The sequence below is a fragment of the Psammomys obesus genome, unplaced genomic scaffold (assembly GCF_907164565.1).
Source record: "Psammomys obesus unplaced genomic scaffold, mPsaObe1.curated_primary_1811, whole genome shotgun sequence".
Classification (NCBI taxonomy): domain Eukaryota; kingdom Metazoa; phylum Chordata; class Mammalia; order Rodentia; family Muridae; genus Psammomys; species Psammomys obesus.
The window spans coordinates 5839115-5853793 of NW_026586816.1; the positions used below are offsets into that span (position 1 = coordinate 5839115).

At 44.0% G+C, this 14679-nt stretch overlaps 1 protein-coding gene across 1 annotated transcript; it reads right to left on the minus strand.

Annotated features, from left to right (window-relative positions):
• Nucleotides 1-5525: 5525 nt before the first annotated feature.
• Nucleotides 5526-14679, minus strand: Mgme1 (mitochondrial genome maintenance exonuclease 1). Its single transcript, XM_055602589.1, has 5 exons — nucleotides 14383-14679; nucleotides 13157-13725; nucleotides 9445-9661; nucleotides 6926-7058; nucleotides 5526-6622 (listed from the first exon to the last, which is right to left on the minus strand). The coding sequence occupies exons 2-5, from the start codon at nucleotides 13659-13661 to the stop codon at nucleotides 6461-6463; spliced, it is 1017 nt and encodes a 338-aa protein (XP_055458564.1). The 5' UTR covers nucleotides 13662-13725; nucleotides 14383-14679; the 3' UTR covers nucleotides 5526-6460.

A 14679-nucleotide genomic window follows, 5' to 3' on the forward strand; every position in this document is an offset into this window, starting at 1 on the left:
TGGTCATCCTCCCAGGGAAGACTTTTTTTCCATTCTATCATTAGTTGCCTGTGCTTCTTTGTGGAGGGTTGAGGCCTTGTGCTCTTTCTGCCTTGAGAAGAGGTTTGACAATGATGATTCTCTTGAGCAAAAACAGGTTTGACCACTGGAGGCTGATGAGGGCTGCCATTTGTTCCCGCTTTGTGGCACATGTCTACAGGCTTGCCTCACCTAATCCTACAACTCCTCAGCAATATTCTTTTCCCTCAGCTTACAATTGAGAAGACTAGGCTGGGAAGCTTGTCCAAGATTACAGAGCAAGCAAATGACCGAGCCATGACTGTGTCCTACCTTCTACTGTATTGTACATGCTTTGCATGTGCTGGAAAGCATGTACAGAATGGTCACCAAAGCCCTGTCACACTGTCCAAAAGTTAACTTAACGACTCATGAGTATGGCAGAAAATCATGAGAGAATGCCATAGAGCAGCATTAAAAATGCTGTGGCAGCGCTGGAGAGATGCTCAAAGGGTAAGGGCACTGGCTGCTCTTCCAGAGGTCCTGAGTTCAATTCCCAGCACCCACATGGTGGTTCACAGCCATCTGTAATAAAATCACATAACTTCTTCTGGCATTCAGGCACACATACAGGCAGAATAATGTATAAATAAATAAATCTTAAAAAAAAAAAAAAAAGCTGTGGCAGCCAGGTGTGGTGGCACACGCCTTCAGTCCCAGTGCTCAGGAGGTAGAGGCAGGTGGATCTCTGTGAGTCCGAGGCCAGCCTGGTCTACAAAGTGAGTCCAGGACAGCCAGGGCTGTCTCGAAAAACAAAAACCAAACAAATGCTATGGCAAGAGTCTTTAATCCCAGTGCTCCGGAGGCAAAGGCAGGGAGAGATCTCTGTGAGCATGAAGCCAGCCTGGTCTAAGTAAGTAGTGATTTCCAGGTCAGAGCTATGTACAGAGACCCTGTCTCCAAAATGATGATGATGATAAAATTTAAAACAATGCGCTATACCCAGATGTTAACCTGGATAAATCTTAAAAACAATTGCTGAGGGGGAGGGCAAGCACTTGCTCAGCATACATAAGGCCCTCAGTTTAATTTCCAGCTCTGAAAAGATTATGCTCTGCTTACTCGGTAGTTCCCATCTATCATCTATCAGTACAGCTCCTAAGCAAAAGGGAAGGGTCTCAACCCCCAGCCCAGAATATCCTTTTATATTTATCAGCTGTGTTTGGGGGCAGAGGGAAGTCAGTTCTGCCCTATGCTTAGGGTTGATTGCTTTAGAATGTTTTCCTTTAGATACCAGCTCAAAACATCTTAAGCGGTTCTTTAAAAATAGACTGTCTTCTATTCCCTTGCTACACTTTTCTGTGTCTGGGGCAGGGCAGGGTAAGTTGTAATCAAATGTTAATTGCTCAGGTGGAAAGCTGCAGTGATTAGAACAAATTACCCCCTTCTCGGGCCTCTTAAAGCTGGTAGGCAAATTCGTTACCTAGAAACCAGTCTCACTAACCAACCCTCTTCCTGTCTTTGCCAAGGTCAACACATCAAACCACAGGGTCATATGTTGACAAGTTTCCCTGTAATTTAAAAATGGGTTCATAGAGGTTAGTGTTCTCAGATTATCATGGGCTAATGGCTGCAATGAAGAGGTCAGGTCTAAAGTGGGGAATAAGTCCATGTTGGGTTAAATTAAGATTGTTTTGTTGTTCAGTGCCTCCCGCATTCTAATGCAATGAATAGGAATGAATAGCGTTAATCAGGTTGTTTCTGTAGTGCTGGAAACTAAGCCCTTTACATGCTGGCAAATACTCTACACTGAGCTTTATCACCAGCCCTGAATTATATTTGAAAAAAGAATATAGTGAGCTTTATCTCAAAAGCTAAGGACTAAAAAATCACATCTTGTATTCCTAGAAGGAAGCCAAGATCATTCAATGAGCAAAGATACTTGCTACCAAGCCAGACAACTTGAGTTAAGTAAGATCCCCAGGACTAGCTAGGGCTGGAGAGATGGCTCAGTGGCTAAGAGTGCTTCCTGTTTTTGTAGAGGACCCAGGTTCAGTTTCCAGAATCCACGAGGGGTTTATAACCACCTATAACTTCAAATCCAGGATGTTGGATGTCTTTTTTAGAATACACTTGTGTACACAAACTCTAACACACACACACATAAATGCAATCTTTAAAATATTTTTATTAGATTTACTTTTATTTATGTGATTGGCTGGATGTATGTATGTTTACCATGTGTGTCTTGGTGCCTGTGGAGATCAGAGGCTGAATCATTAGTTACTGGAGTTACAGGTGGTTGTGAACCATCACATGGGTTCCAGGAAAACAGACCTGGGTCTCCAAAGAGTAGCAGGTGCTTTAACCACTGTGCCATCTCTTCACCCCATAAAATCAAATTTTCAAAAACAAAACAATTCCCAGGACCCAAGTGGCAGAAGGAGGACCAGCTCCACGAAGTTGTCCTCTTACGTCTTTGTGTGCCATTCCTTCTGTATACCCACACATACATAAAGTGGTTTTTTTAAAGATTTATTTCTTTATTTTACGTATGAGTGCTTCCATTTGCAGGTATATCTGCATGACAGAAGAGTGCAACAGGTCTCATTATAGATGGTTGTGAGCCACCATGTGGTTGCTGGGAATTGAACTCAGGACCTCTGGAAGCGCAGACAGTGCTCTTAACCTCTGGGCCACCTCTCCAGCCCACATAAAATGATTTAAAAGGTCAGCTTTTAATAAACTTTGGTATGGTCATGCACACCCATAATTCCAGCCCTCAGGAAGCCGAAGCAGCGGCACTGCCATGACTCAACGAGGTACAGTATATAGAATATTCAAGGCAAGACTGGGCTGGCTACACAGTGAGACTCTGTCTCAAAATAAAATACAATGTTACCATGTAAAACATTTTAGGGGCTAGAGAGATGGCTCAGCGGTTAAGAGCCCTGGCCGCTCTTCCAAAGAACCCAGGTTCACTTCCCAGCACCCACATGGCAGCTCGCAACTATAACTCCAGTTCCAGAAGATCTGACACTCTTCACACAGACATACATGCAGGTAAAACACCAACCAATGTACATCAAATAAAGATAAACAAATCGTTTGTTTTGTTGTTTTTTGAGACAAGGTTTCTCTGTGTCACCCTGGCTGTTCTGGAACTCTGTAGACCTGGCTGGCCTCACAGAGACCTGCCTGCTTCTATCTCCCAAGTATTGGGATTAGAGGTGTGTGGCACCATGGCTTGGCCATTAGAAAAAAAAAATTATACCCAAAAAACCTACTACCATTCAGAGCAGTGGTTCTCAGCTTCTTTGGGGGTTGCATATCAGCTGTCTTGCATATCAGATATTTACACTACAATTCATCACAGTAGAAAAATTAGTTATAGCAACAAAATAAATTTACAGTTGGGATTCATCGTATGAGGAACTGTATTAAAGGGTTGCAGCACTGTAAAAGTTAAGAACCACTGATTTAGAGGGAAAGGCAGCATCCAGAAATTAGTAATATCTTTACTCAAGTTTGGTTTTATTGTTCTATGCCTTTAATAGTGATCATTTCTTCTTGAGAGTATCAGTATCTTCTGAGGCTGGCCCTCATCTTTTGGGTTCAAGGGCTTTCTGCCTCAGCATCCAGAGCAGCAGGGATTGTATAACATGCCTAACAGTGTGTTGTATTTCAAGAGAGGGTTTCCCTATGTAACAGGGAGAGCCATGTAGACCAGGCTGGCCTCAAACACAGAGATCTGCCTCCCTAGTGCTTGGCAGTGCGCCACTGTAACCCAGAAGATTAAAAAAATCTTGAAAACTATGCTCATGTGTACGTGTATATACATGTGAGTGTGGGTGGCCTCAGAGGCCAGAATACGCTTCAGACTCCCTGAACCTGGGGTTAGACAATTGTGGGCTGCCATGTGGAGGCTGGGAACCAAACCTGGGTCCTCTTGAAGAGCAGCCCCTGCTCTTAACCATTGAACACTCTGCAGCACCTCTCTCCATCTTTTAAAAATGTTCACTCAGAAGTTAAGTGTTTCCTGCCTTCAGAGGACCAGAGTTTGGCTCCCAGCAAAACTCAACACTGCTTTTAACTTCAGGTCCAGGGGATCTGATCTCCTCTTCTGGCCTCTGCAAACCTGTGCTATACACTCCTAGAGACACACTCTCATACAGATAAATATGAACTAAAGAAAAAATTCTTCAAGAAGTCCCTCTCCCTCTCATGAGGTTGAGACCTGGGCTGGTGTGGTAGGAGTGTCAACACAGTGAAGCCCTTGAGGAAGGAAGCCTCCCTGGAGCGGTGCTTTCATAGTACTTACACCAACGCTAGAGCTGTCCAAGTCAGCCTTCGAGTAGAAACTCAACACCAGTAGTAACCCTCCAGGCAGCTTTGAGTCTTTCAGCTGACAGGAACTGCAGAGGCATCCGGCCTTTTGCAGTGAGCAGCTACTGTGTTCTCTGGCCCTCCTGCACAGATCACTGTTGGACTACCCGGCCCTATACTTTCAGTCAGTCCAGTGAGTCTTTTTGTGTTTTCTTGGCTCACTTCCTCTAGGGCACTCTATCTCCATCCTGCTGACTCTGTCAGGTAACTCTGGTTGAGAGCTCACTTAGGGCGCCTTCTTTGATGCAGCTGTAAGAACTCAATAAGCTACTGGGCCAGCAGTAGGAAGTAGGACTGTAAACTTAAAAAACTTTGTGTGATTAGACACAAAGCTTAGTGGTCCAGCATGCGCCAAGGGTTTGATCCCCACTGCAAAAGAAATAAACAAATGAAAATAAAGTCCAAACAACTTTCAGGCCCATGAAATTATCCTATAAATACACATTTAAATAAAAACAAATCTTTTATTACTTTTTTTTTTAACTTTTCTTTAAAAAAAATTGCTCGTTATTGCTTGGGGAATCCTGTAGAAGAGGGGGACAAAGGATTTTAGGAGCCAGAGAGGTCAAGGACACCACAAGAAAACCACCCACAGAATCAACTAACCAGGACTAATGGGTCTACAGGGGTCTGAGCTAGGTCCTCTGCATATGCTGTGGTCATATGGCTTGGTGTTCTTGTGGGACTCCTAACAGTGGAGTAGGGGCTGTCTCTTTTTTTCCTTGAGACCCTTGTCCTCCTACTGGGCTGCCTTGCCCAGCCTTAACATGAGGGGAACTGCCTAGTCTTATATACCTTGATGTGCCATGTTTGGTTGATATCCCGGGGAGGCCCGTCCTTTTCTGAAGGGAAATGGAGGAGTGGATCTGGGGAGAAAGGGAGGTGGGAAAGGGACTAGAAGACGAGGAGGGAGGGGAAACTGCAGTCGGGATGTAGTATTGAAGAATAAACACATGTGAGAAGCCAGAAAAAACAAGCTCATTTTTTATGTGTATGTACGTCTGTGCATGAGTACAAGTGTCCCCAAGACTCTAGAAGAGGGTACTGGGTCCCCGGGAACAGGACTTATAGGCAGTTGTGAGGTGCCAGACATGCGTACTGGGAACCAAATTCTGAAAGACTAGGAAGCATTTAACAGCTGAGTCAGTTAAGTATCTTTTATTTTTTATGAATAATGAAAACTAAATGTGATTGTGGATCCTATGATTCTAAGTCAACTGTAACTTCAATGCTACTAGATTTTCTTTATAACACAAAACCCTCTTCCAGGGAAATAATGGGCATTTATTTAACTTTCCCAAATCCGAGGACAGCTAATGATTTTTATTACCTATCAAACACACAAAAAAATAATATAATGGATTTTATCAGTGTTCCCCTTAGCTGAAAAATTCCACAACAGTGGCTTTTCCTAGTAAATGGCTTGCCGACTGACACCAGAAACAGACACTAAAGCCATAACAGTGGTGACTTTCACACACAGGCTTGACTACCCCTGGGGCCCACCTGGTATGGAAGAGGATCAGGCCAATGATATGGTGAGTGCTCCCACTTTCCGGGCAGCCAGGCTAACCCTGGGCTCAACAGTCAACATGAACGAATTCAGTGTTAAGAGGAAGTTCCCCCTAATGATGTAGGGTCCTAATGCACACAACACCCTCAAGGAAACTGTTACAATGGTGATGCCTGACATACCCCTCAGGGGTATGCAGCCCCTCCCCTCCCTGAGAACCCTGGGGACATGCCTGGCACATGATGCTTCACCGCCTTCTGATCTCAATTCCAAGATTGGGCATCCTGGCAAGCACACAGAAAGATTTACAAGGGAGTCCAGAAGTCACCAAGGTGACTGTCGATCCTCTGTCCTCTCCTCAGGCAGGTAAGAGCCAGAGGTAGTAGAGTTGATGTTTTAAGTGATTTCTGGACGTTCTGGCTTCCCAGTAGCAATACATCCAGCCAATTACTTCTTCAGCCTGTGCCAATGTAATGCACAGATTTGTGGCATCACCCTTTAGGAAGGCAGCGGCAGCGGTGCCTCTCCCCAGACAGTGAGAAGGTGAGTGCACCGCCCTGGCCTCTAGTCTGGCTTCTGGGTACTCTGGTTCTTTTGCTTTTCTGTATATTCTTCTAGTCGAAGAAGCCACTTGGCCCAATACTTGGAACAGAGCTCTTCGTCCATGAAATGAGCGTGGGCAGGGGCCCCATCTTTATAGGCCACAACAATTAAGCCGCACTGAACCTAAAGAGAAACAACACAGCTTCAGTGGCCCCTCCGCTCAGGGCGAGCTAGACAGCACTAGCCCCACATCAGGTTTTAAGATGGGCTGGTTAAAGACTGCATCAGGACATAGGAGAACACCACGATAAACACCGAAAAATGGAATGTGCTCAGGAAGCAACTATGGAGAAAAAACAAAAACAACAAACAACAGAAAGCCCCAGGAAGGGAGGGCGTGCTCTGTAGGTGAGAGCCCTAAGGAACAGTCCGCAGTGCTACAAATAGAGTAAAGCCCTAAAGCTCCCAAAAGCTCCCTGTTCTGACCTGAAAGCTGTAGTGGGGGTCGTGGTTTACGGCACCCATGTACGCCACAACTTGGACTGGGTTGTCAAACGTATTTCGAATAAAGGGCTTTGGTTTTTCTGATGTCTTCCAATCGATCACACACAACTTGCCCCTGAGGAGAATCCAGAGGAGGTCTTTGTAAGGAACAGTCAACCAGAAAACCTGGGGCCAGGGAGATGGCACCTGCGGCCAAGCCTGACAACCCATGCACAGTGCCTGGGACTCCCATGGTAGGAGAGCTAACTCCCAAGGTAGTTCTTGGATCTCCACTGGCACACGGTGGTGGAGAAGCCTACGTGTCTATATGTACATACAATCAACAAACAAACAAATAAAAAGGCAATTTAAAAATCCTCTGAAACAGAACAACTACTGAGTTAAATCTTATGTACTTTATTTTGGCTCTTCAAGGACTTCCTGTTGTCCTCCACTTTTTAAAATAGGCTTTATTTCTTAGGGTTAGAAAAGCATGACAGGTGTGGTCTTCATGCCTAGAATTCTAGCAGCTTGATGTGGAGGCGGGAGGATACTCATGAGCTCAAAGCCAGCCTGGGCTACAGAGGGAGTTTTTGCCTTGGGGGAAAAGCCAAGACGAATGGGACTGGGGGTAGCTCAGCAACAGATAATTCTATTATACAGGAAGCTATTCAGGAGTAAGAAGCAAATATTTGAAGTTCAAATAATAATTCTCTCTATTTCTGTGATTTCCTTGGGTTCCTTTCCTTTAACAGTGGACAGAAACTAAAATTACATCTATCATGATTTTTGTTATTTTATTTTTTGAAGCACAATATCAGTAATAGAGAACTCATTATTGATTGATTGCATGTTATGGCACTTCAACATAAAAGCTGAGTTTCAATCAGTAGGAACCTATGATATGCAGACATATACATAAGGAAATCTGGACCTTTGCCTAAAGACTTACATGTAGACAGGCACTTCCTCATTCCACCCATTCTGGTATGATGCTATACCCACTAACTGTAGATATTTAGAAGATCAGAGTGTGGGGTCAGGCTTGGTAGTGCAAGCCTCTAATCCAAGCACTTGGGAGGCAGAGGCTGGCATATTCCATGACTTCAAGGCCAGCCTGATCTACATAGTGAGTTTTAGGCCAGTCAAGGCTCTGTGATGAGACACCGTCTAAAAATAAAAAATAAAAAATAGCCAGGTGAGATGGCATATGCCTATAATCCCAGCACTCAGGGAGGCAGAAGCAGGTGGATCTCTGTGAGTTCAAGGCCAGCCTGGTCTATAAAATAAGGCCAGGACAGCCATGGCTACACAAAAAAATCCTGTCTTGGAAAAAACAAAACAAAGAAACAACAACAACAAAAAACCCTGATTGATAGATAGATAGATACAGTTAGATAGATAGATACACATGAAAAGGACAATTCTGTCACTTGGGACAACATGGATGAACAAAAGACAGTATGCTAAGTGAACTACATCAGGCACAGAAATGATGTCAGTTACATGGCATCTAACATGTTAAGTTCAGAAGCTGGGCATGAGGTATACACCTTTAATCCCAATGCATGCGTGGCAAAGGCAGGTGGATCTCTGGGAGTTTGAGGCCAGCCTGGCCTATATAGTGAGTTCCAGGACAGCCAGAGCTACACGGGAGTCTGTTATCTTTAAACACTTACTATCTAACTAGAGGTTCAAATGTCACACGCAGATTCCACACTCTCCCCTCACATCCTGTTATTGCTCACATGGTTATTTGTAATGGAGTATCTGCAGATGATAGCAACCCTTGGAATCTGGAAAGACTGGGAAAAACAGTAACAGTAGCAACTTAAGAAATGATAGGAAGTTTTAGCTGATTCAGAGTTCTTATCTTATCAGCCACTGCCTGGAAGCCAGGAAGAGAGTTGATGTTCAGGGCCAACAGTGATGTACAATCTTTGGGAAAACAGGAAAAAAAGGGGGAGGGGAAGAAGACCAAAAGAAAACAACACTGATTAAAAACGGAAACAGAAAAGAGCATTAAGGAATCAAATTGGGTCTTGCAGCTGGCATCTTTCTTGGAGAGAAGGAAAAAGGGACAGTCTGGAAGATAAGCCATGCTAGGGATACTCAGAAACACACCTTTCCCTGGCCACTTTGATTTTCATATTAGCACAGAACATGTGGCTCTCCCCACTATGTCTCTCCTACCTCCCACCCTATGCTCACTTCTTTTTTACTTTAAAAAGGTGGAGGTCAAACTGGGCTTGGTGGTGCACACTGCTGGCACATCCCAACACTTGGGGAGGCAGAGACAGGCAGATTGCTGTGAGACGAGGCCAGCCTAGTCTACAAAGCAAGTCCAGGAGAACTACAGAGAAACCTCACCTCGAAAAACCAAAATAAATAAATTAAAAAAATTAAAATTAAAGGTGGAGGCCACAATTCCTCAGGCACATCTGGAAACAGCAGGTAAGAGACACCTGCTCCACAGACATTACTGTAGCACTCCACTGTGACAGAAACACTCTTGTACTTACTGGTACTCAGCCACACAGTCCAGCAGCCCCACATAATTCAAGGCCTCATGCTGGACAGCACTCTCCAGGGCTTGCACATCCCTGATGTCTTTCAGAATGTGCTGGACACTGTCGAGGTAGCCATACTGGGGGTGTTCTTCTCTCCCTTTTACATTCTCCTGGGATGAAAGTATGCTTTCCAAGGCTTCATGGAACTGTCTGCCTTGTAAAAACATGTCTAAAAGAAAACCAAGGAGAAATAAAAACAGAACCAACCCAACCCAACCAAATATTATATAGTATATATTTATATACAATATACATATAATTTACATAAAAGTTATCTTTAGATGAAAACCCCTCAGACACAAAATTTCATCCTTTTTTTTTGTTTTTTGTAGGCAGGATCTTGTTTTACACTACAGGCTGGCCTTGACCATGAGATCTTACTTAAGCCTCATGTGCTGGTATATATAACTATGCCTAGCAAATTTCAGTTTCCTGTAAAACCCAAGAATGTTTGTTTGTTCTGACGCAGGATTTCACTATGTAGCTCTGGCTGTCCTAGAACTATGTAGACTAGGCTGGTTTTGAACTCAGAGAGATCTGCCTGCTTCTGCCTCCTGAGTGCTGGGATTAAAGGTACATACCACTGCACCTGGGCTATCTTTAAAAAAAATTTTTTTTGAATGAGTTTAAAAGAAAAATCACAGGGAAGGCAAGTGGTAAATCTTTTTTTTTTTTTCCTAATGTGTAAGAGTGTTTTACCTAAATGTATAACCGTATACCACTTATGTGTGTCTGTTGACCATGTAGGCCAAAATAGGACATGAGAAATCCTGCGACTGGAGTTATAGGTGGTGGTGAGCCACCACATGGGTGCTGGGAATCTAACCTGGGTCCTCTGGAAGAGAAACAAGTGCTCTAAAACACTGAGCATCTTTCCAGTACCAAAGCTGTAAACCTTGGCAGCTGCCTGGAGGAGGAAAATGAAGAGGTACAGACATTCCTTTCTGAGATAGGTATGGAGGTTTGGCAAGCAGCCATGTGGAAAGAGTGAAAAAGGCAAAAGTACTGGGGGGCGGGGGACCATACATAGGCTATGGTCAGAGTCTAAAACAGACCAAAGTGTATGTGTGTGTGGGTCTTTATGCTTTTGAGTTAGGACTTAGAAAGATGGCAGACCTAACAGAGCCTCATATCGGCTCAGAGGCAACTGTATGGAGACCACAGGCTTCTGGAAAGGAAAAACCCATTATTCATTAAGGGGACAATTATTTCTTCTATCTCTTAGTGTAGCTGGGTGAATATACCTTCCTGAGGAATGGCCCCTTAGCCAGGTCGACTGACCAAACTCTTAATATTTTTGGTAGGTCATACATAGTATTAGGTCTCCCTCCAGCTGGGCTGGAGGTTCCATTCTCTTGAGCAGAAGGAAATAATAGCTTTCACTTAGTGCCTTAATGCAGCCCTGGTCAACACTGCAGTATCAATGTTTGCCTCAGCTCCCTAGGCCTCCTCACATTCTTATAAGAACAGGAAAGACAAACACAGTCAATAAACACAAAAAATGTTATTTAGTCACTTGATCACTAGTAATGGGAAAGAGAAAGAGGGTACAGTGTTAGGCTTGAGAGTGGCCTTTGGCGTTTCAAGCATTACTCAATTTTCAAACAACTCAGTAAGATAATGAATGAGCCTCCTCCACCAGCCTGGGCTGCCTTGTTTACCCAGAGCACAAGTACCCTGGCTCAAGTCTCTCCCTAGCACAGTGAGGAGTTAAGCTCAGGGAGCATTAGATACACACAGAAGCACATGCTTGTAGACAGACCCACAGAAAGGAGGAAAACAATCTCGTCCAAACGAGGTAATATAAAACCATATTATATCTGTCAAATTTACAAAGATTTAGAAAGGTCAGTTCTACATTAGCAAAAACTAAAATGGCTTCTGGGAAATTATTTGGAGAGTTAAATAGAATTCAAGTTAGGAGTAAACTGTTCTATTCCATATATTCTTGGCCCAGCTGAAATTATCTGCATGTGAAAGGCCGATAACCTAGATGGAATTAAAATTTAAAGAGATGCAATGTTAGCCTATAGACTACTTAATGATTTACAAGACAAACCTGTTAAAACCAGGAGTAGTTAAGTAGCAGAGTACTTGCCTATATACACAAGGCCATGAGTTTAACCACCAATATTATAAAATAATACAAATTATTTCATCCACTGCCATGCAAATAGTTAATTACCAGCTATACAGACCTATCCTGACTAGAGTCTTCATTTATGTGTAACTATGAACATCTAGATTTGAGGATTCCCAAGCACTCTGGAGGCATCAACAGGCAACTCTCTTGAGTTTGAGGCCAGCCTGGTTAGAGAGTTCAGGGACAGCCAAGGCTACACAGAGAAACCCTGTCTCGAAAACAAACAAAAACCAAAAAAAAAAAAAAAAAAAAAAAGAGAATAGTTTAGTAGTTATTATCAGTTTAAGAAGGCACCCCAGCATGTAATCCTTGCCCCTCACAATAATGTTATAAAATGATGGTTCTCAAACTTCCTAATGCTGAGACCCCCCCCCCTTTTCATCTATTTATTTAGTTTTTTTGAGACAGGGTTTTTCTGTGTAGCCTTGGGTGTCCTGGACTCACTTTGTAGACCCGGCTGGCCTAGAACTCACAGAGATCCACCTGCCTCTGCCTCCCAAAGTGTTGGGATTACAGGCGTGCACCACCAGGCCCAGCTCTGAACCCTTTTAATATAGCTTCTCAGGTTGTGGTGACCTCCCACCATAAATTTATTTTCATTGCTATTTCATAACTGTAAATTTGCAGTTATGAATTGTAATGTTAGTATCTGTGATTTTGGATGGTCTTAGCTGACTCCTGCGAAAGGGACCTTGCACCACGAAGGGGCCATAACCCCCAGGTTGAGAACTACTGTTATAAAGGAACGCCTTTGTCACTTTTGCCATATCCATGGACCACCTATAGTTGCTTATACTATTTTGGTATTTTTTTTCCTCTAAGCTACCTGGAAATAAGGACAATAATCTTAAAATAAAAGGCTCATATGTCACTAAGAGTACATATAATATTCTTGGGGGAACAAAGGATAAAGAATGTCTGTGGACGTCCCAGTTTTACCAAGCACATGTATATAATCCTTATGAGACCAGTTCCTTCTCCCATGCCAATGGTCTCCTCCTCCCCCACACCAGGGTCTCCTTATGAAGTCCAGACTGGCCTGAAGATGTGAGCTTACCTCAGCCTCCTGAGTGCAGGGACTAAAGGCATGCACCACCATGTTGGACTCAAACGTCTATTTCTTTTTAAATCTGCCTTTTTTGTTTGTTTGTTTATTTTCTGAGACAAGGTCTCACTATGAAACTCTGGCTGTCCTGGAACTCACTATGTACATCAGGCTGACTCAACAGAGATCTGTTTGCCTGCCTTTACCACCTGACTGCTGGGATTAAAGGTGTCTGCTACTACACCTGCTTTAAGGAAGCTGGACTCCTCACTTGTCTACTAAATCAAGAGTTGAAGACTGTGGATATGATCAAAACACATTGTACAAAATTATAAGAACTAGTAAACATTCCTAAAAATAAGACAGTTGTCCGGAAGCAGAGGCAGGTGATCTCTGTGAATTCAAGGCCAGCCTGGTCCAGGATAGCCAGGGCTACACAGAGAAACCCTGAAGAGTTGAAGAATTAAGAGAATTACTTGTAGTATATTCTGCAAATCCTTTTTCTCCAAGCTCCAGAACCATCCGCTGCTTCCACCTCTTCAAAAAGAAAAGCTGTTCTGACGCCATGGTCTGCTGAAGGATGCGTGTCACGCTGGGTGTCACATTTCTTTGCAAAGGGATCTTCAGAGGACTTGAAGCAGCACCTGTGTGTGGTTTCACAGCTCGCTCCTCGTTGAAGATGGGAAACCAGTTTTGTGGCACTCTGGCCTGCTGCTCTGGCTCTGCAGCCTTATGCTTCCTCACAGGACCGTACAGGACCTCATCTTCTTGGAACAATGACTCCGGGGTCTGGACAGGGCCTCTGGACAAGACAGACTGGACTAACCTAGAGTACTTTGCTTGGTCTACTGCTTCGTAGGAGGATTTTTTCTTCTGGTCACAGGAATAAGAGGAAGTGGAGAAACTCAAAAGAAGGTTTGAATTTACAGGAAACCTGTTGAAACTTCTGAGCAGCCTGCAGATGGCCAGAAGTGGCTTCATGTCTTAACTTTCCTCCCTTACTTTTCTCTAGACTGTAATGTTTAAAAGCACGCTGTATTCTTATCTTAAAAAAAAAGTAAAAAACAGTGGTGTTAGGTGTAAGACGTTTTATGTACTAAAGGCATCACACAAGAACAAACATCAAAAGTGCATACATTTAAACTCTTGCCGTTTTGAGAAATTCATTCCCAAAAAAGATTCATCAAAATCATTTAACATTAGTTAAATGTCAATGTGTTAGCAGCTTGGGGCAAGACACCCTCACCTTTGAAGAAATGTGGCAAGGCCTGGTAGCATAGGATAAGAATCTTAGTACTTGGGAGGCTGAGGCAGGATAATATTGCTAGTGTGAGGTTGGCTGGCCTGTCTCTGAAAACAAAAAGAAAAGCCCCCAAACAACTAAAACCAAACTCACCAGTCGTAATTACAAATTAATTATCTACATCTATATACCAAAGTCTTTACTAAATAATCTGTATGGGCGTTTCTCATTTATTCCTCACACCCTTTAAAGTGGGTGCTATTATGACACCGTGGTGCAGACTCGGGACAGGCGCACTTGCAGGTCACCTGTCGCAGGTAGGTTTGCAAGGCCCATTTACGTAATTCCCAAAAAAGACCTTCGCAGATGTCTCCCACGGCGGGGGCAGGACCACTGTGGCCGCTCGTGCGCGAGTTTGTACAGGAAAGAGATATTCCTATTGCAGGGTTCTGTCTGTACCTGAGAAGCCACCACGTTTTTACACCCAGAGCACGAACCACCTCTCGGGACCCGTACTTTCCTCGGTCCCGCGCTTTCCCCAAAGCCAGGCGGCCCCAGCATGCTCCGCGGCGTTCACGCCCCGTCCGAGAGGCGTTCTTCCTCTGAAGCCGGAGCGCGGGCGCCGTCAAGCCTCGCGATTTCGTCCGCACGAGATCCTGTTACGTCACCGCCGGTCGCCATCTTGGACTCTGGCTGAGCAATAAATTCCCCCTTGCCGCAGCGCGCGCTCCTTCTCGAGGCGTGCCTCGCTGGGAG